The 22,745-nt window shown below is 37.0% G+C and overlaps 1 protein-coding gene across 5 annotated transcripts in view; it reads right to left on the minus strand.

The window, feature by feature from the left end:
- PCGF5 (polycomb group ring finger 5) overlaps positions 1 to 22,745 on the minus strand; it is a 118,747-nt gene that overhangs the window by 34,350 nt on the left and 61,652 nt on the right. For all 5 annotated transcript variants that reach the window (XM_070487300.1, XM_070487290.1, XM_070487293.1 and 2 more), the window contains 4 exons: positions 12,089 to 12,185; positions 6,629 to 6,684; positions 6,457 to 6,516; positions 3,832 to 3,980 (listed from right to left, as the gene is read on the minus strand). In XM_070487300.1, coding sequence (XP_070343401.1) covers positions 3,832 to 3,980; positions 6,457 to 6,516; positions 6,629 to 6,684; positions 12,089 to 12,185 — 362 coding nt within the window. The remainder of the gene's footprint in view (positions 1 to 3,831; positions 3,981 to 6,456; positions 6,517 to 6,628; positions 6,685 to 12,088; positions 12,186 to 22,745) is intronic.

Consider the following 22,745-nt stretch of genomic DNA (forward strand, 5'->3'; position numbering starts at 1 on the left):
CAAGGTCAGCCATATATTAGGACCTACTGATGTCTTTCCTGAGCATGTAGACAGTCCTATGTATGTGCTTAACTTTCTAGATTTCCAGGAATATGTTAGAGCTTTTCAAAGCCCCCATAAACTCTGACACCTGTAGACATCTCATTCTCTAGCCTTTCCTTTTAAGTTTTTTGGTTAAGTTTATCATTTGCTCCAAATGTTATCTATACTTCAGGTAGTCATGAAGTAAAAACAGTTGTCTGTAACTGGTTTTGACAAATGCTCCCCTGCCCTCCCAGCAGCACAGAGAAGGTCTTTTTTTCAATTGGGCAAGCTCCAAGTCAGGTCTAATATAGACAGCCTTGTCAAGTTGGGTATTCCAGGAACCACCAGACAGGTCAAATAATGATAATAATTTGGCAATCAGACTTTGAAAGAACTCCATCTCTTTTAACTCCCTTTGGTGCCTGAGAGGCTGCCATGGGAAAGTGGGTTGTTATTTTTCAAGGCTATTCCAGAGCTGGATAGTGGGGGATGGGACTAAGGCAAATTAAAATGCCAGAAAGCTCACTGTTCTCACCAAGAGTCAGCCATTTTTCTTGATTACATGCTCCAGGGGTTTCTGCTAGCCTTTGGCTAATCATCAGATTTCTGAAAAAGTTGATCCTGAAAGTTTTTGCCAGTTTTTTCACTGCGTGTATGGAAGAGCAAACTTTTGGAGGTGTTTACTATTTTCACCGCCTTCCTGCTCTTGACTGACTTTTGAATTACAAAAGCAATAGATCTACTGTATAAACTATATATGCAAATACTCCACCACCACATTTGAGAATCACATCCTACTGCAGAGGAATGAGCTGGCTGAGAAGGCTATAAAGGAACATAGATATTGTTTCTCTGCCTTTAAGGAGTTTATAATCTAGTTTCAAGAACAAGACACACACCAAAAAAAATAAAAGACAATATCAGTGCCTGGTACATTTAGGAACACAATAAATACTGACTTTAACTAATAAATTAAGCACCAATTGAATGATAAATGCAAGTTCTACAGAATTTCAGACAAGGGATTCACTAGGGTAGGAAAAGCATCACAACCAACAGAGGTCTCTCCTTGGGTCTTGACAGAAGCATAGGACAGTGGTGAGAAGAGAAAAGAATATGCTAAAAAGGAATGACTTTTAAATATTCTTAAAACGAGCCTTTATATTCTGGATGCAAGTACTTTGTCAGGTATAAGTGCCAAGATATATGCTAACACTCATATATAAAGCAATAATCATTTGTCTTGAGAGGAATGTTCACGGATGAGTATAATAGGAGATAAACTTATCAAGATAGGAGCTAGTGAAAGGCCTTGAATGCTAATACAAGCAGTTAACACTTGATTCTATAATCAGAAGGTGGCAAACTGTGGTGAAGGCCCACAAGCCAAATCTGGCTGGCCACTTATTTTTTAAGTAAAATTTTATTGGAACACAACCATGCCAGTTCATTCACTATTGTCTATGGCTGCTTTAGTGCCACCTTGAATAAGCTGAGTAGTTGCAACATGGACCATATGGCCCACAGAGCCTGAAATATTTACTATCTGACTCTGATATTGGCCATGACTCTGGCCCTCACCCTCTGCCTTGCAAACACTCAGACTGCAGCCTCAGCCTTAGATAACAGAAGAGAAATTAAGGGTACAGAAACCACTTAAGAGACTGCTTTTAAAAATCTAAATATAAGGTGAACAGCACTAGACTGAGAGAAATTTTGCAGGATTTATGACTAGTTGAAGGGAAACAGTAAAAGGCTGAAGACGACTTCAGTTTTGAACTCGTACGATTGGTTGAAAGATAGTAGTGATAACTAAAGTTGCATGTTTGGAGTAAAGTTAGGTGAAAATATAATGAATTTGTCTTTAAACATGTTAAGTTTCAGATGTTAGTGAAATTCCTAACTGGGATACTTAAAAATAGTTAGAGATATAATACTTTATCTTGGGAGGGATGGCAGGGCTGAAAATGAGGATTTAAAAGTTCTTTTGCACAGCTGAAGCTACAAAAACGGAAGTGATCTCCTAGGATGAATATGGAGGAAGAATAACTGAGTGGAGCACTAGGTATTGGGAGACACTCACATACATCAAGCAGAAGACAGAAAGCAGAGCCAGTGGAGACAGGGTAGGAAGGGCCAGAGAGAGAAGGTGTGAATCGCAGTAGCAAAGTCAAGTCATGGAAGCTATGAAAGTTGTTTTAAGAAAGAAGGCACTAGGGTGAAGAAAAGTCTATAAAGGAAAGAGCGAATGGATAAAAGGTCAACTGGAATGGTGAATATCAAAGATTTCAAAAAGAGGAGAGTATCAAGCTAGGGAGTAGTAAATTTTTCAGATGAATTTCTAAAATTAAATGCATTATAACTTTCATACTAGAAATCCTGCAGAGAAGAAAAGATATCCAGCCTTTCTACTGACTTAATTTTTACTTCAAGATATTAACTCATGTATTAGAGAGCTAAAGGATGATCACAACTTCCAAAAAGGGGATTACAAAAATGACTGGCTAGAAGAGAGAAATGTAAGATTATTAAAAACCCACACAAAAGACTTACAAAAGGCAAGGGGACTGCACCAGAGCATAAAAAACAAGAGAGAAGTCTGGAAGGACAAATAGGTACGGTGACCAATTCTCTAAAGACTGCTGTGCATTACTACACGCCTTGTCCAACCAGCCCCTTTTAACTAAATCAATCATCTTATTGTATTATAACTGTTTAAGACCTAACCAAAGTTCCTTGAGTGAAAAAATTTTATTACTTATACCTTCACTGTCTAATATCTACACAGTGAATAAATACTCATTGAATTGCTACGCTCATAGTCTTTGTTGCATGATGCTGGGAAAACAATCTGATTTCAAAAATTATGTTTTTAATTTCCTAATAGAAAAATGCCATTAAATGTATTAGTAAAAAATTCAACACACTGGCCTACAGATTACACACAGGAAGTAAAAGAAAATAAGAGACAGTGAATACAAGTATTTGAATGAAACATGGAATACAAAGACAGAAATGTTCTCAATGGCTGACGTGCTTGGACTAAGTGACAAAAATCTATTTGAGAGCTAAAGTAGTAAACATTTATAATGAAAATGAAAGTTACTTGCAAGAAAAAAGCAGAAATTCTTTGGCTTTTAAATGCTGTTATTTAAATAATAAAGTGAAAACTAAGTAGGGTGTTTTAAACTCTCTAGTATAAAGACTCTTTACAAAAAGGCAGAGAGGGAAACAGGATTAGAATTGCAGCTTCTACAGGAAATATCTGAGAGCTTTTAAGGACTTTAAAAGTTCACAGGTACTTTACAACATCCAATTTTACTTCAAACCCAATTAATTATATTTCTCATAAAACATATTAGCCATGACATGAATAGCTTTTTGCACTGTAAATATAAATGAGAAAATTATTAGAGGGTGAATAAAAGGGTTGGAGAGACAGCCTGACATGAAATGATCTGACTGTGAGTTGGTCATCACACTTAAAAAGGGAGAAACAGTGTCTACGAACTCCCAACAAAGGTATAAAAGGAGGTGGATAGAGAAACAGAGGTGTGATTCTCAGCATTAGCCACTAGGTGGTAGCATTGGACCAGGATGTTTCAGTTGCCAGGGGTGGAAATCAGGTGCCTGGAGGAAGCAATTGCTTGGACATTCGTAGGTATTCTGTCAGAGAAGGGCATTCTATTTGATCATGTTAATAAAAACTACAAAAGCAAACATTTTGAAACATTAGGAAAATTCATCAAGTTATCAAAGATGTACTATAAAATGGTTATAAAAATACAACTGTACCCATCCACTCACCTTTACTACATTGTCCCCTGATTGTCCATTATTTCGTAAACAATCTAGACATATAGCAATTTGTGGGTCACTTCTGTGATAGTCTTTATCATCTTGATTTTCATCACCTTCTTCATCTACTTTAGGTCTGTCAACTTTTGAAGTATCATCTGTATAATTTAAATAAAACTAAGTTAGAACTCGAAGTTGATTTTAAAGTTAACAATATAGTAATCATCAAAACAAAAATCAACTTTAAAAAACATTTCTTAACAGTTTTTGACGAAGAATACCTGAAAACTTTAGTATCTTTAAAATGTTCCAATCAACTCAACAATAGGAAATATTTAAAAAAAAAACCCATCAGCTACTTATTAACAAGCCTAAGATTTCTAGGCTCACTGGGACATCCAAATGAAATCTGGTCACAAAAATGATTGCAATTAGTCAATCAGAGCACTTAAAAAGTAGACAGGATATAAAAATACTTCCAAATTCTCTATATAGTCAAATTTAAAAACAAGTACTCTTTCCAAACTATAAAATATTCTCTAAGTTTTAAAAATTTCATCAGCTAGTGAAGTATGAATAGAATGAATTAGCTTTCTTAACACGTAAGTAGCTACGTAATATGTTAAAACTCCATTAAAGAAATCTGAATAGCATACTTTGTATTATATACAAATGTATTTAACCCATGAAATACCTGTAGCCTATGTATAATGCAACTATATTTGTTGATTCATTCATTTCTTGAGTGCCTTTAACTTATACATGCATTGTGCTAGGCCTGAGGGAACAATATTGAAACAAGGCTGTTATCATCCTCACCCTCATAGTGGTCAGGGTGTAGGAGGAGATACAAGCAAGAAAAGGAAACAGACAGATGGAGAAGTGTCATAAGGACTTTGATGGACGAGGTAAAATAGACTATGTGGGCACATGTAAGAGAGGTAATAAACCCAAACTTTGGGGTGAAGCAGAGATTCAGGGAAGATTTCCAGATAAAATATCTCTAAGCTGAAACTTAAAAGAATAAGCCAGGCAAGCATTACAGTATTAAAAAAAAAAAGACAAGTTAGCTCCTCTTTCAATGCCTGTAGTAAAAGCATTAGAGTTGTATCATAAAGGGCAGGTGGGTTCTCTTTCTTCTGCATTCTTTCTTCTATGTATTTAGATGGAACTCATGTAACAGGAGCTGCCTTTTATGAACCAAACTCTTAGCTCCAAGAAAAGATCCAAATGCTCCACCCAAACTAAAGACCAAATATTATAAAATACTTTTAAAAGGGAGAAATAATGGGAAAGGGGAGACAAACACCAAGTAGGCCTGTGTTTCTTCACAAGTCAGTCTATAAAATACAGAGTCATGGACTAAACCTACCATATGGCTTCTGACGACGATTCCCTGGGCTCCTGTCCTCTTGAAAAGGTAGTCAAAAACTGAAACATTTAGTCAACTTTATATTATCTATATTTTTACTATAACACTATTGTCTAAATTTACACTTGGGTAATTTACACTTGGGTAAAACAAGCCTTTAGTTAAGTCATTTTTTGTCAGGCTTGGCTTCTTTGCCCATTTTGTTGTTATAGCTCAAAAATAATCCCTTGTTGCCTTATTCCAGTCACTCAAAACTATTCTCAAACCTCCCCTGCTATAGGAAGCCAGTCCTGCATAGTTAAGTTGAACTAATAAACTATGATCTCCATTTTACAGATGAAAAGAGAAAGACAGCATTGTCTCATCCATCTTAATGATGTATAACTGACAATTTTATAATCTTAATCTTAAAATTAAGCTCACAAGTGAGCTTACAAAAACACACATACATCCTTGAAAGATTTCAATGGTATTTAGGCCATCTTGAAATAAACCTCATATTACATAACAATGGGAAACAAGACTACTTCCTTATCATTTCAGATATATTATACTTTTTCCCCCTTTGTGTGAATTATATACATACTAAAAGACTTTGTCCAGTAATGTTTGCCACTTTGCTGGCAAACAGTAAAAATTACTGATTGCTGAGTCTCCTAAGACCCAGAAGAGAAATCTGGACACTTAGCATAGGCGATGAGGAAAATTCCCACAGCACCTAGAAATATTTTCCAAATCCCAGGATACATAAATGTGTATCATCTGAGCACCCGTCATGAAAACTTCATTCCAGATTATCAGAGCACAGCAAAGTCCCCTGATCTGTTTCTCAGCCATACCTCTGTTTCCTCTCCTATTAAAACAAACATATAAAATGAAATAAACAAAATAAACAAAACAGAAAACCCCTCACTGTTTATCTGCAGGCTATGGCTATTTCTTACTTAATTTTCCTTTAGCTCTCCAGCAAATATTGTTATAATCAGAAGTCAGTTTTCTGTTTTATTTCCTTTTTCTCTTCCTGAAATCCAATTTCCTCTATTTCCAATTATCTTCAACTGGAGTGACTCCAGCTTTACACACGTTTATATAAGATTGTATATAAAAGGCTCATAATGAGAGAAAGGTTCATAAATGTAAATAAAGGGGTATATTAATTTTGTACAGGAGAAATTTGAGTTTGAAGAGAGATATTAGCCCACCAAAGCTACAAAAAGCTGACCATTTTGAAAGATTCTATCAGCTACAGAAGAAAAAGTCACCTTGTCCATTTTCTTGAGGCTTATTTTTCTTCCAAAATTCAGATTCACGCTCAAGTTCTTCTAATGTAAAAGAAAAAAAAGAAGTATAAAAATAATAGAATTATGAAATCTTTAATAGAAATTTTGATTTCATAAAACACAAAAATCTCCAAGAAACCAAGGAGCAACTTACGTTCTCGTAGTCCAGGGACCAGTTTAAATATGATTTCCTCTAACGTATTGTCCAACCTTTCAAAGAGGAAAAAAGAGAATATACTAACAACGAAGACATCAAAATCCAACATGTAAACAGTTTGAGATCTGTATCTTATATGTATTAAAAATATAGAATATACACAATTTTAGCACATCTACTATACCAAATTTCTCTGCACGTGGAGCATACCTTTCCCACAGTGGTAGACTGATTATAAAAATGGTCCCAGTCCCCAGCTCTCTATCTACAACCTTGGAATGCGACTTTGAAATTCTTCCCTTGATTAAGGGATGGAGACTATTTCACCACCCCAAGAATATGGGCTGACCTTGAAACTGTTTTTCTCCCTCATGCCCTTCCTCTTGGCTCAATTCCCAGATTATTTACTGATAGTACTTAAAAGAAGTAGTACTTCTCTTCTTAATACTTTTGTTATTATCAAAGAAATATATATACATAATTTACAAACCATAAAACTTAGATTAAAATACAACGTTCTCTTGCCCCACACTCTCCGTTCCTGATTCCTACAACCCCAGAGGCAACCACTTTCAAATCCAACCTGCTGCTTCTAGTATTTACTTTCATATTTATATATATATAATGATATATAATATATATTATATATTATATATTATATATATACAGTGACGCTTTTTCTGCTGTCTAGATGTTTCTGACTTTCTTTTATGGAAGATAAAGGTTTTCTCTAATACCATACTGCAAACATACACTTTTCCCCTACTCTCATCTTCCTGATGTCTTAGTACCATTTTTTATTTAATAATCAGTGTCTTTTACTCTGAGTGAAATGGGGAGCCACTGTAAGGTTTTGCTTAGAGAATTGACATGCCCTGGCTTAGCTTTAAAAGGATCATTTTAATGACCATGTTGAGAATACGCTGCACATAGCAAGGCAAGGGTAGAAGAAGAGAGAACAGTCGGAAGGTAATCTGAGTGGTCCAGGTAAGAGATGGTAGCAGTAGAGGGGGTTAATGGTTCGATATAAAGATATAAAGAAATGGTTATATCCCAGAAATATTTTGAAGGAGGATCCAGCAAGATTTGCTGATGGATTGGATATAGGGTGTGAGTTAAAGAGTAGAGCGTGACCTTAAGATTTCTGACCTGAGCAACTGGAAGAATGGAGTTGTCATTAACTAAGAGAGGGAAGACTAAGAATACAGCAGGTTTGCGGGGAAGGGTAGATTGGGAGTTTTGATTTTGGACACATTAAGTCTGTTAGTCATCTTAGAGAAGAGAGAAAGTTGGCAGATGCATATAGAAGTCTGTGATTCAAGGGGAGAAGTCTGGGCTGGAGATAAATGTGTGGTAGTCTTCAACATATTGAAGGTATTTAAAGCTGAGAGACAGGACAAGATCACTTAAGGGAGGGAGAAAAGTAGAGGACCAAGGATTGAGCCCTGGAGCACCCTAACATTGAGAGATCAGGGAGAAGAGGAGGAACCAGCAAAGGAAACTAAGAAGGCACAATCAGCAAAATAGAAGGAAAATCCAGGAGCATGGCGCTTGGAAGCCAAGTAAAGAAAGTGTATCAAAGAAGTGATCAGCAGTGTCAAATGTTGTTCATGGGTCAAGTAAGGTGAAGGCTGAGAAGTGATGGTTGGATTCAGCATCACGGAGGTCATCAGCCTTGACAAGAGCACTTTCAGTAGAGCTGTGAGGCAAGAACCTAACTGGATTGTTTCAAGAGAGAAAAGGAGGAAGAAGAATTAGAAACAGTGAGTATCGACAACTCTTTCAAGTTTTGCTACAATTGGGAGTAAAGAAATGCAGTGGCAGGTGTTAGAGGAGGTACAGTCAAGGTTTCTCTTTTGTTTTGATACGGGAGAAATAATGGCATGTTTGAAGAGGATGATCCAGTAGAGAGCACAAAGTTAATGTAGGAGAATGGGGTGGAGGAGGGATTGCTGAAGAAATGTTCCTGAGCAGATGAGAGGGAATGGGATCTAACAGCATAAGATAAGAGATTGGCTTTAGATAGGAGCATTGACAGATCATCTGTAGAAACAGGCAGAAAGGCAGAGTACACACGAGTGCAGATACGGGGGGTAGATGTGGTCGTCAGAGTCTGTGGAAGTTTTTCATTGAGGAGAAAATGTTTATCAGCCAAAAGTAAGCATGGAGACAGGGGATGTAGGGGCTTGAGGAAAGAAAAAATGTGTGTTGTCCAGGACAGTGAGAGAATAAATGGACTAGGGAAATGCAGTATGACTCCTGGCAACCTTAAAGGCACAGCTGGGTTGTAGTTATGAATGTGAAGGGGTGGGGTTCTGTGTCTCTCCAGCCATGGGTGCAAGCGCAGAGGTGGTGGACAGCTGGATTTAACCAGAGTTGTGGTTGTACCAAATAATTTTGAGTTAAGTGAGAGAGGGACAAGGGGATTGAAGGTACATGCAAAGGTGTGGCTTTAACGATTGACCGTGGATTAAATCAATCCTAAATTGGATTAGGAGGACAGAAAGGACATCAAATTGGTGAGGGAGGTCTCAGAGGGACAGAAATGAAACCAGTTTATTCCTGGTATGTTTACACATAGTGAGAAGAGATTCTTTTAGAGAATTTGGCAATAGGTACATAGAAAATGAAGAAAAGAAAGCAAATTACTAACTCCAGGGAGAGAAAAAAGGTGAATGAAGGGCTATCTATAGTATATGTGATTAACTTCCTCACAGCCATTGATTCTTTGCTCAAATCTTACCTTCTCGATGAGGCCTATCCTCACCATTTTATTTAAAATTGCAATGTGTCCCTCCTTTCACACTCCGGATCCCTCCTTACCTGCAGCAGTTTCTCTTTTTTTCCCTTTGCACTTTCTAACATTTCATAAAAGTTATTTATTATATGGTTTATTGCTTGTCCATCCCTACAAAAATATTAACTCTACAAGGGCAAAAATCTTTATCTATTTTGCCCACTAATTGACCTCAAGCACCTAGGAATGATGCCTGGACACAGGAGGTGTTCAGCAAATATTTGTTGAATGAATGATGCCCACAGAGAGTTCTCCATCCTCCTCCTACTATTCATATCAGTGATGTCCAATAGAAATATAATGTGAGTCAAATATGTAATTTCAAATTTTTCTAGTAGGCACATTAAGAAAAGTATTTTAGGTTTTATGTAAAATTCATTTTAGTAATGTTTTGTTTAAAATATATTTAATAATGCATTTATTCATTTTTATTTACTCAATAGAGTTTTATTTAATGGGAAAGTATTTATACTGTTTCAGTTTTTAATTTAAATTAAATAAAAATTCCATTCCTCAGGTGCACCAACAACACTGCAAGTGCTCAACAGCCAGATGTGGCTAATGACTACCACTGTGGACAGCACAGACATAGACTGCTTGTTTTCTGGGCCTACTCCACAACTGTCATACTCCTTCACCTCTCTCCTATGTTAGAGTCCCTTCCTCTTTCTTGGTTTATACTCCAGCACATCCTCCAATAGTTCCTGAGAAAGGGTACTTAGGAGATAAATCCACTGATGCCTGTGTAGCAGACACTGTTACCTACTGAAGAAGCATTAATTCCCCTTATTTCTTGCTAAGAAAATCTGGTTAGTGTCCAGCCTTAGGGGTAAATCATGACTTGCTAAGGCATCTGAAAGCCCCACACTACCCCTTTACCTAAGGGTTGGCATTGTTCTTATTATCTCTGTGAGTTTATATCTTAAAAAAAAACTCCTTTGTAGTAATTGTAGTGAAATAGGATGGAAAAAATACTGCTATAAAGGACTCCACTAGATAGACTGACAAAACTGGAATATGGAGGGTAGATTAAAACATTATACCAATGCAATTATACTGTGGTTATATAAGATAATATCTCTATTCTTAGGAAATACACATGGAAGTATGTAGGGGTAAAGGGCCATGATGTGTAACTTACCCTGAAATGGTTCAGAAAAAATAGAGAAAGCATATGTATATATGATAAGGCAAATGAGATAAAATGTTAATAACAGACAATCTGGGTAAAGAGAACACAAGTGTTCCTTGTAATACTTTTATTTTTGCAACTTTTCTAAGTTGCAAATAAAAAAAATACATGATATCCATACTTGAGCCAATGGATTAGAACTGATTAAACTGCGACTGGATTCCCTCAAGTATCTAATGGTCAAAACCAAAAGTTAATTTGTCTTACAACACAGCACTTTAAAATGGAGAGGTAGTATTATTAACTGTTACAGTTTTTCATAAAAACATTAGGATGTAATATTTAAATCAGGGTTTCTTGACCTGAGCATTACTGACATTTTGGGCTACATCATTTTGGGGGGACTGTCCTGTGAATTATAGGATGCTCATCAGCATCCAGCATCCCTAACCTCTACCCACTAGATGCTAGCAGCGTCCACCCAGTCCTGACGATCAAAATGACTCCAGACATGGCTAAATGTAACCTGGGGGGCAAAATCACCCCTGGTTGAAAACCACTGATTTAAATCCAACTGGCAGAAGCCTCACTCAGGACTACAGACTATAGCAGAACAATGGCTCCCAAATGTTAGTGCATATCAGCATCACCTGGAGAGCTTGCTACACTAAGATGCTGTTCACTCGCAGAGTTTCTGATTCAGCAGGTCTGAGAACTGTCATTTCTAACAACACACTAATGGTTTGGGGACCACACTTATAGAATGATGGCAAACATCACACAGATACAAGCATTATAAAAGGCTACATAGAGAATATCTAGTTCTGGTTTTAAATGTGTACTTCCCTAAAATCACAGTTAATCTTTGGTAGAGCTATGGTAGGAATAGTGGGAAGAAAATGGGTTCGTGGTGAGGGCACCTGGCCTGTAGCTGGGAAGTGATATTTGAGTGTGCTGAGACCTTAAGCAAAGTTGTTTCCCTTCTATAAATGTCAATTTCCTTACCTGGAAAAAAGGGTTTCTATTAGGATCTTATAGACCACTTTCAGCTTTAAAAATATATGATTATACTTCTTAATTAAATGGTAGTCATTTAAAAACATTCTTTACATTTTACATAAACATTTGTATACTTTCTGAATATATAAATTTTAAAAAATTAATACTACCAAGATGAGTCTCCCCGACTATTACATCTCCTCTTTTTCCACTACCATGTAGCTCAACAATAGCAGAGTACTGAAATACTGAAAAAAACTATAACTAAGGTAATTCTGACAGGCTGAGATAAAGCTAAAATTTTTAATTTGGAAATGTATTTCTTATTAATACTTAAGACATCCAGCCTATTTTTAAATTCTTTTTAATAAAATTCTTTTAAAAATGAAATAAAATGCTTTAAAATGAAAATTGTAAAATTCATAAAACCTACATGAACTGAGTCAAGACAAACATTATGATGTATAATAAAACTAAGAGTTTATATAATTTATTTACATTAGATGAACTATAAAATACATTTACTTACCTCAACATTTCTAATGGATTGGTCTCATGAACCTGGTTGCCACATCTTGGACAATCATTGCTATCTTCAAAGTGCTGGACAATACAAGTCTTACAGACTAAGAAGGAAGATGTTAGGTTAAAACGCATCATTTGAACTATCATTTAAATTTAAAGTTAAACTACATGTAATTAGAAACAGTCCTTAAAAATTACCTACTACAACTAGAGTACTAGTCTTTAATCAAACTTTATAAAACCTTAAAATTGTAAAAAACCCAACTGAAATTAAAGCCTACTGCCACAATATAAAAAGTATATACTGAGTAGTATTCCATCATATGTATATACCACATCTTCTTTATCCATTCATCCATCAATGGACACTTAAGGACAACATAGATGGACCTTGAGGGTATTATACTAAGAGAAACAGCAGATGGAGAAAGACAAATACCATATGATTTCAGTCATATGTGGACTCTAAGCAAACAAAAACAAACAAAACAAAAACAAAAACTCATAGATACAGAGAACAGATTGGTGGTTACCAGAGGCGAAGGGGATTGGGGGTTGGGTGAAAGGGGTCAATTTGACGGTGCCGGATGGTAACTAGAGCTTTAGTGGTGATCACTCTGTAGTGTATACAGATGTCAAATTACAACGTTGTACACCTGCAACTTATATAATGTTACATACCGATTTTACTTCAATAAAAAATGTATATACTATTTTGCTTACTGTTTTTCTTAAATATATTCACAAACCAAATAATTTATTCGTGCTAACTACTATAAAAAAGCTGTCATATCTACATAAAACAAGAGGTTTTCTCATTTAAAGTAGTGAGACAGCTGTCTCTCAAGCAGCACCAGATGACCCCCTGCCTGGCCTGCAGATGATGACCGCCTGGCCCAGAGACTAACCAATCCCCATCTGCCAACCCGATTTCCTGCTTCAGCCTAACCAATCCCCAGCTGCCCACCTACCACTATGAATCAGCACCCTGGACCCCGCCTGGCGCTAGTCAGTCGGTTTCCACCTGATCAACCCGGCTGGCTTTCCCTCCTTAGTTTCCTTCTAATCAGCCTAGCTTTCGTCTTTCAATAAACTTGTATAATCTCTCCTGATCCGCTCCTGAATTCTTTCCTGCGCCAGATCAAGAACCCATACTAAGGGCCAGGTCTGACTGGGAACCCCAGGCCCACCCGGGGCGGTATCAGTAGAACAAAGAAAGGTAAAAACTGACAGTAAGTCTGCATTTACTTCTTTTGCTAAAAATTTACCTGAATGCACCCTAAATCTTAACAAAACTTGAGCTTTCAACATATTCAGATCACTTTTTATTGGCGGGGTGCTCCTGTTACAAGTGGGAGTTACAGTGGAACTTCTGGCCTTGGTAGAGTATGATGAGTCTGTGCTCACAGGTCCCATAATTCCATGGAGCACAAGGTATGGGGAGTGGCATCAAGTTGGTACAAAGGCACAAGAGGTAAACTGGAAGAACGACTGAGAAACTGACAAGGGTAATTAAGATTTTAAATAAAGATTCTAAACAAAGACAATGCAAATATGATTTGTGGATTTGGGGCCACAAGCCTTATATAGCCCACATTTCCTCCAAATAATACTAGTCTCTATGGCTATGCATCTCTCTCACCTTTTCCCTAACCTTCCATTCCCTGCTATGCCAACTGTCTTGCCCAAAAACCTCAGACATATTTATAGCACCTGAACTATAAAATGTTTTCAGTTGTTCCCTATCCCAAGACTCCCTCCACTTTATTATCCTGCATCATCTCACATTTTCACCTGGTATAGATTAGCTCTCCTACACCTCGCTTTTACAACTCCATTATAAACTACTTCTTTCTCCTCTCCTCATGCCCCACACTAGTACACATAGAGAAGAATATCTTAGTATTACCTTTCACTTCTTTATTCATTGATTCAACAGGCATTTATTGAGTGCCAGGCATTGTACTACGAGTTGGGGATGCAGGGGTAAACAAATAAAAGTCCATACTCTTATAGAGCTTATATTCTATTTGGGAACGCAAACGAAGAATTTTAGTTAGTTAGCAGATATTTACAGAAAAAAGAGAGAGAGTGCTAGCGGCTGGCAGCTATTTTAGATAGAGTGATCAGGGTAGGACTTTCTATGAAGGTGACAGTGAGCTGATTTTTTTGTTGGATGAGTACCTGAATCCCATATTCTCTACCTGTTTTTTACCATTTACCATACAGCCTTTAGGGTAACACTCCTTAATTATAACTCCCAAAATTTAGATGAAAGATAGTATCAGAAAACCTTCAAAAAAAAAAAAGAAAGTTTAGATATGAGTACCTCTCCCATCCCCCAAATCTACTGGCCCCCAGAAAAGTTCTAAATGTCTTTTAAAAAGTCAAAATAATGTTTAGGAAGAGATGGGCAGCCTTGTTGAGTCCACACTGAAGGAGAAGACAGAGAAGCTGAATTCCTTTAGAAGACTGCCAATATTTGCTCTTTTCCCAGGGACACTAGATAAGGCTCTGAAATTTGGGAAAGAAGACAAAAAAGGACAGATAAAAGAATGAAGGGATAGCACAAAGCCTGAGCCTATCTTGAAGCTCTGATCCTGCCCCGGAGCTCTGATCCTTGTGGTTCAAAAGTTTGAACACACTCAAGGGGTCAGGAATTCCTGGTTGTATACCAGCCTTGGCCCAAAAGAGAGGCACAGGACATGCCCAGAGCAAGTCCTCACCTGCGTCAGCCAGAAGGCTAAAAGTAGGACCCTGTCCTCATGGGGGCAGAGATACTAATCTAGGTTGTTGAAGAAAGAAATGTAAAGCTCATCCATTCAGAAGAACACACAGTTTCAAGAATAAAGCTGTGTTAACTGCTTAAGGCCAAGGCAGCACCAGTGCTCAAGGATGCTGATGAGGAATATCACTCTATATTCTAGATCTGGACTATCCAGTATGGTAGCCACTAGCCACATGTGGCTATTGGGCACTTGAAATGTTGCCAGTTCAAAGTGAGATGCAATGTGAGTATAAAATACACACTAGATTTCAAAAACTTTACATGAAAAAATAATCTCATTTATAATTTATATATTAATTACATGTTGAAATGATAATATTTTGGAGGTATTGAGTTAAATAAAATATATTAAAATTAACTTCATTTCTTTCTTTTTTTTAAATGTGGCTACTAGGAAATTTAAAATTACAGGTGACTCGGATTTTATTTCTACTGAACAGTGGTGTTATAGAGGGAGATACAGAGCCTCATCAGGAGGTGAATTTATTTCTCACACCAACATTTCACAGACAGTATCTTATTCTACCTTTGCAGTTGAAGGAGAAGAGGGTCCCAGAGGCCAGGTAACCTGTCTACTCTGATGAATAGGCAGCACAGAGACTTGAATCCAGGTTTTCTGATATGAAATCACAAACTTCATGTCACATTTTTAAGTTTTTTTTAACTTTACAAAGGAAAAGAACGTTATATAGGAAATACCACCCCCAACACATCTTCAGCATCTCTATTAAGTCTGACCAGCAAGTAAACATGAGATGAGCAATGCCCTGGGGCACGGGAATTAACCTCATTACATAAAGTTAAGTGTTACATTAAAAGAATTTAAAAACTTTTTTCAGAGGCTAAGGCCAAAAATTGTTTTTTTAAAAAAGTTTTTTCAGATAGTTTTAGAAAGAGAAAAATTTAAGATGTTGAAATACAGTATTTTTACTCTAGTTTTCCTTTTTGTTCGGATGAGCTGGTAGTCGCTGTCATCGTTGGTATCATGATTAACATTTAAAGAGTTTAGGTACCAGACATGACCCTAAATGCTTCAACATATATTTAATTCAACACAATTTAATCCTCATTATAACTTTATTAATTAGGTAATATTATTAGGCCTCTTCAGATGAAGAAACTGAGTAGAAAACATCAGCAATTTGCCTAAAATCACAGAGCTAGTAAGTGGTTAAAGCCAAGATTTGAATCCAGAGTGTATTTTCTTAAACAATGTGCCTATATGATACATTTTCTTCTAATTTTATTTCTATAGCTCTACAATATATAGAAAAAGAATGCCTTACCCTTTATTTTGGAAGCCTTAAATATATCTACTTGAAGAGTTAGATCTCCTTTTAAAACGAATATTTTGCACAAAATAGCCCTTTTAAAAAAGTAACTTATTTATTCCATAACAACAAAAACCTCCAGAAAATACATCTCCCACGTGGTTTTTACAAGCTGTTACATAAAGCAAAACCTTATACCAATTAGAACCTGAGGAAATCTAGGCCAGAAGTTCAGTGAAACTGAAAAGAGTAAAATGAGGATTTGCTTTCCCTTAGATGCTTAAAAAACTTATCATTACAAAACTAATCTTTGATTCTCTGTTTATAATTTGGTTTATAGTAGCTGTAAAATACATTTTAAAAATATCTTAAAGATTTACTGCCAAGCTCTCTAATTGCTTAACTGCTGTACTGGTTAACTGGACTGTCCAACAATAATGTTAAAAACGTCCCAATCTGCAGTTAAGACTATATGGAGACCAACTAGAGTCCTCATTCTCACCAGCCACTCTACAGACAGATGCTGTAGCCACAAGAAACACTTAGGTCAGAAAGGGAGTTAGGCTCACCAAAGATATACCGTTGTAAAAACACTTAAATAGCAACAAGTGCTAACATTTACTGAGAACCAACCAAGTTTCAGGCTCTGGACTCAGGGCTCTGCATAGGTTATAGTATGGACTGTTACCATCCCCCTTTGGAGAATGAGGAACACAGTCTTGGAGAGCCTGAGCAGACTACCCACGGTTGCCCAGCTGTGCAGCAGAGATGGCATCCATCTCCAGGCTGTGCAGCTCCAGGCTTAAAATCTAAACCACTAAGCAAAATATTTTAAAGTCAATAACATTTGGTTCTTGGCATCAAGATTTCATATTTTTAATTGATCTTTATATTCAGCTCATCACAAACATCATTAAACTTCTGCCTAAAGTCTACCAAGTGAAATCCTTCCTTTTACTATTTCTTAGATTTGAACTAGGATGTTGTACAAATTAATAGAGAAATAGTCATTGTGTCATCTAAAGCAGTGGTTCTCAAATTTAGATGGGCACCACAATCACCAATGAGGTTTTTTTAAAGAAAAGATTCGTGGGCCCCATCCCAGAACAATCTCTGCAAGATTAGCATCAGGACTCTAACTTTGCAAAGTTCTGTCACTAAGGCAGCCAAAAGATAACTGGGAAATCCTGTCTAAGGGAGGCCAGGAGCCGGCCACAAAATCCTTACTGGCTAGTACCTCTGTTAGGTTGCTTCATTCGAGGATTTGGTCCTTTGCCAAATCATAATCAGAAGTCACTTTATTATTCACCATTAGGAAACCACTGTCAGAGCACAAAACAACTCAAAGAATACGTGATTAACGCACTCTCCCCCAATAACACAGATTTATATGAGAAGCCAACGTAGTACAGCAAGCTATTCTAGATAAAAGGTAACCTTGAGGCTGACTGCCTGGATCTGAATCCCAGTTCTGCCATCAGGCTAATTACTTACTTTGTGTCCATGTACACAGGTATCTATCTTACAGGGTTCTTGTGAGGATTAAATGAGATAATACATGGAAAATGTGTAAACGAGTGTCTGCTAATTTGTAAATATTCAGTAAATGTGGGCTATGACTATAAATCAGATCACTGGGATGAGCATAAAATCATAACAAGGAGAATCAGTAATGGAATATTGAATGGCATCAGACTATAATTAATTTGATGAATCCATCTGAAATAATGGATCATCTTGCTAATGGAATCTGAAATATCTATCATGTATTGGTATTAATCCACTGCAGCCATGGCCACTCTAGAGACAGTGTTGCAACTCAAGTATGATATTTATGATACATTGCTTCACCTAAATGGGAACTGCCTATCTTGTATGGACGATACTTCTTTTTATGGGGTGGAGGGTCCAAGATTGACCAACACTTCTCCATTATACATTCCTTCCTTAACTTTATATGTTTAATACAATTCCAGCAAAACCCCACTGGTCTGAGGCTACCTTCTTCTGTCTCTTCCTGATCATTTTGCATATACCTGCTCTGAAGCACTGTTATATGGTGATTTCCTAGTTTACCTGTTAAATGGCTATCCTACTGCCTTATTTTTAAGTTCTTGGGGGGGGGGGGTTCTTCAAAAAAGGTACAAAGACCATTTGTTGTTGTTATCTTGGGTGTATGGCACACTCACATCTCTTATGTATCATACAGAGGTAGCTTCTCAGCTTTGATGACACAAAGTCATCAACACAAATTTCTCAAGCACTAATTCTGCTATCACTGAAATAAAACAATAATAGTCTTTCCCCCATGTCCTTGGAGTTGTCATTCATGAGTAAGGCTCTGTTTATCATATGTGATCAAATGCTGAATTCCTTTGTTAAAATCCTCTGCATGTGTTGGTTTTATCTGTAAACACAGAAGCATGTTTTTTCTTCCTTCCTTACATACTTCACTATCTTTATGGGCCTTTCTTGATAACATTCATTTGATACAGTTTGCCTTTGAAAATTTATCTATTATCTGCTAACGGTTTACAAGTAAACTGTGGTCATCTACAAAGACAAGAGGCATCAGTTTCCTGCTTTTGATACATATTCTTACGAGTGAAAATGACATTATTTTAAAAAAAATTTTCCAGGATAGCTGTAATTTGCTTATATAAGACAGTATCTCTCTGTTTTACCTTATACAAAGAACTAATGAACATCCTTATTTCTCTTATGTTATACATGGCACATTTCTTTCAAAGGCCTACATGAGCTGCAATTTCATGGAGAACACTAAGGATAGCGCTACTTTATACTGAGTAAAAAATGCTCTATTTTCGTTGTGTCAGGACAAAGGAACAGGCAGCAAAGCAGAGCTTGTTGACCGGGTTAGGACAGAGTCCTGGGATTTAAGCATGGTAGGGGGATCTCAGACCAAGCAGGCCAGGAGACCAAAAGGTCCAGGGAGGCTGGAAAGGCTTACGGAGTCAAGTGGGACTGCAAGGTCAGGGAGGAGTCTGGTAGCCCAGTGAGCAGAGCGATGCCCTCATTCCTCTCATTATCAATATAAACTCCATGATCAATCAGAATAATCATTTACACATACTCTTGATAGCTCTCCCCTTCTCTACTTCAACTCCTTTCCCTCTCTCTTCTTTTGTCATACTTAAACCATTAAACCTGGCTGAATCAAATTCTCTACATACTCTTCTTCTACAAAATTACAGCTGAACACTGGGAGAAAAACATGCACCCATGCTGATTGGGCTCTCACCTTAAATTTAAGACCATAAACTTCAAAGGGGTCCTTCATCTGCTAGTCATACTTACCACCCTGTCCATTATGCTCCTCACCAATACTTCATGCCTTCTCCTGTCTTCTCAAACCCTCAACATATCCCCCCCCAAGCTCACTCTTCACTGATGATCTGCTTCCTATTTTACTGAAAAAAGGGGGAAAAAAAACTGAAACAAAGAGAATTCATACCACCACACCCACTCACTCACTAGCATCCAGGCTTTGTGCTCCTGCCTGTCTCCAGAACTTTCATGTACCTATCTAAAGCCAATCTCTGCTTCCTGCACTGCACCCCCACCCGGTGCCCTAAGAACCCTGCTCCAGTACTTCTCCCCTTTCACCCATGTACGTCTTTTCCTGTCTACTGAAGATTCCCATCAACTTCAAACATACTATTTCCCCATCTTTAAAAAAAAAAACACAAAAACTTCTGTTGACTCTACTTCCCCTGTCAGCTACCACTCCATTTCAGAGCTACCTATACTCACTCTCTCCAATTCCTCTCTTCCCATTCTTTTTTCACCCTTTCTTTACCTTCATTAAGGTGAAATATTTACATAATCATGGTACAATTACCAAAACCAGGAAATTAAAAAACTTCCATCCTTTCACACCTATCCAGACTTTCATTCCTTACCACTCCACTGAAACTCCTTGACAAGATTATCTGTGACCTTTGTGTTGCTAAGGCTAGTGATCTATTCTCAGTCTCAATTTACTCAATACATTTGACTCAGCTTATCCCTCCTCCTCCTTGACATTCTGTGTTTACTTTGCCTCCCAGGATCCCACACTTTCTGTTTTCCTCCTATCTCAATGACTCCTCCTTCTCAGCACCCCAGAGCTCAGTCCTTGGTCCTCTTCTCTAGCTACACCCATTCCCTTGGTGCTCTCATTGTTTAAATATGATCTCTGTGCTGAATCTCCAGACTCATATATCCAACTCCCAACTGGTCATCTCCATTTGAATGTCTCATAGCTTACATTCAATTTCCAAAAAATAACCTTTTGATCGTTCACCCTCAGCCTTTCCTATAAGATTTGATGACATCTTTAATCTTTTGAGTTTCTTACATCAAAAATCTTGAAAATATCCTTGACTCCTTTTTCTTTTATGATCCACATACAGTTCATTAGCAAATGTGTCTCTACCTTCGAAATATAACCAGAATCTGACCACTTTTACCAGCACCACCAACACCTTGGTGCAAGCCATCCCCATCCCTTGCCTGGATTATTGCAATAGCTTCCTAACAGATCTATTTTCAACAGTAGTCTGAGTGATGCTTTTAAACATAAATCAGATCATGTCACGCCTCTGCTCAAAACTCTGCCTGAAATGGGTCTTCATTTCTCTCAGAGTAAAAGCCAAAATCCTTAAAATGGCCATACAAGAACTGTGCACTGCACCCGTGGCCCATGTCCACCCCAATTATCTCTCTGAACTCTCCTCCACTCACTGCTGTCCAGCCACACTGGCCTCCTGACCCCTTCTCAATATGTCGGGCACACTCCTGCCTTAGAGCCTTTGCTGTTGCTATTCCCTCCACCTGAAATACTCTTCCCGCAGATATCTGAATGGCTAACTCCTTTATGATCTTAAGTCTGTACAAATGTCACCTTCTTAATGAGTTAATGAGGTCCACGCTGAACACAAGCTTAAATTATAACACCGTCTCACTGACTGCTCAATTCTCCTTACCCAGCTTGACTTGCCCTTTTTCTATAGCATTTATTACCTTCTAATATACACTATGATTTACTTACTGCTTACTGTGCTGTCTGATGTGTCCCACGTGCCCAGAATACTACCTGGAGGAGGAGGTGCTCAGTAAATATTTGTGGAATAAATGAGGACACAAGGGTTAGGAATAGTAAACAGAGCCAAGACTCTAGGACCTATAAGTGTAATATTATAGTCAAGCCAGAAATCAGTCTACAGTTTTGACTAAAACAAGGCAAGAGATCCTGAGTTTACTAGTAGTTTTTTTGACAATTAAAATCAGCTAACTCAATATAAATTTAAATCTACTTCAGTTTTCTAAAATACAATGATCATTTTCTGTTAACTGAATAAAGAAATGTCAGTGGCTGAGCATTCTGAAAGAACATAGCTTTGTTCACTGGTTTTTAAATTTTTGATACAACATAGTAGTCTGGTAAAAACCACTAAGTTATAAAACATCAGCAGTTATGACAAGTCTTCAATGTATCCCTAAGGAAATTATCTTTTATCTTTTCTACAAGGTTGGACTGTACTTGTTCACGTTTATACTCCACCTTTGTGCTAGACTCGTAAACATACCTGTACACCAACCATGATCTCTAATCCTACATACTTTTGTATTTTAGGTTATATATTTTTTCTCAATCCATCTTTGGTGTCAGTTCCAACCCATTCTGACCTAGATATGATTTATTCTCAGAAGCCAATAGAGAAGACAATTTCATTTTTAATTTGTTATCCCCTAGTTTTGTCTTTTAGTGTCCACTATGACACTTTGCTCAACTGTTTAAACATTCTTTACTGTCTAATGCATAGTTTCAAAAGCTAAAAGGACTATATATCTAATATAATTCTTCTTTAACATTATTACCAATAACAGATGACACCTGGGTTAAGACCTATAATTATTCTTTCTCATTTAGAAAGAATCATCAAAATGAACACTATACTCACTTTCATGATTGACTAGTTTCTGCCAAAATACTATTTGAAACATCTAACATCAGTATACCAATGACCTCTTTTCCAGCACAACCCTAAAACATTATATTTGCACCTACTGAGACTTTAAATATAATTTCTATTTAGGCCTTTGATTTTTATTCTAAAAACAAGTCTTGACTCTAAAAATCAAATTTTATAAAGAATACATTATTGAAAAGTTCACTTTATATCTTTCCTTCATTATAACGGCTATTTATTCAGAATTAATAATAAATTCAGATTCTGATTTGGTACATAATGACAGGTATATAGTCACGAAAACATAGTTAGAAGAGGCTTATTATATATACATTTTTTAATTCACATTACTTAAAGAAATTTTAGAAAATATAGCCAAGCAGAAAGAAGAAAAAGTAAAATTAAGGAAATGTCATAATTTAGTATGAAGATGCCCCCAAGTAAGAGATCCAGGATTCAGAACCTGGCTCTAGCACTTATTAGCTGTGTTACTTAACCTTGCTGAGTCTTGTCTCTGTGAAAAACACTGGAATAAGAATCGGAAATACTCTGCCCTCATACCTTCTCATAGCTTGCTCCTTCTTATACTTTTGGTCTCTGCTCACATGGTAACTCCCAAGAAAAACC

This window comes from Equus asinus, chromosome 2, assembly GCF_041296235.1.
Source record: "Equus asinus isolate D_3611 breed Donkey chromosome 2, EquAss-T2T_v2, whole genome shotgun sequence".
Taxonomy (NCBI): domain Eukaryota; kingdom Metazoa; phylum Chordata; class Mammalia; order Perissodactyla; family Equidae; genus Equus; species Equus asinus.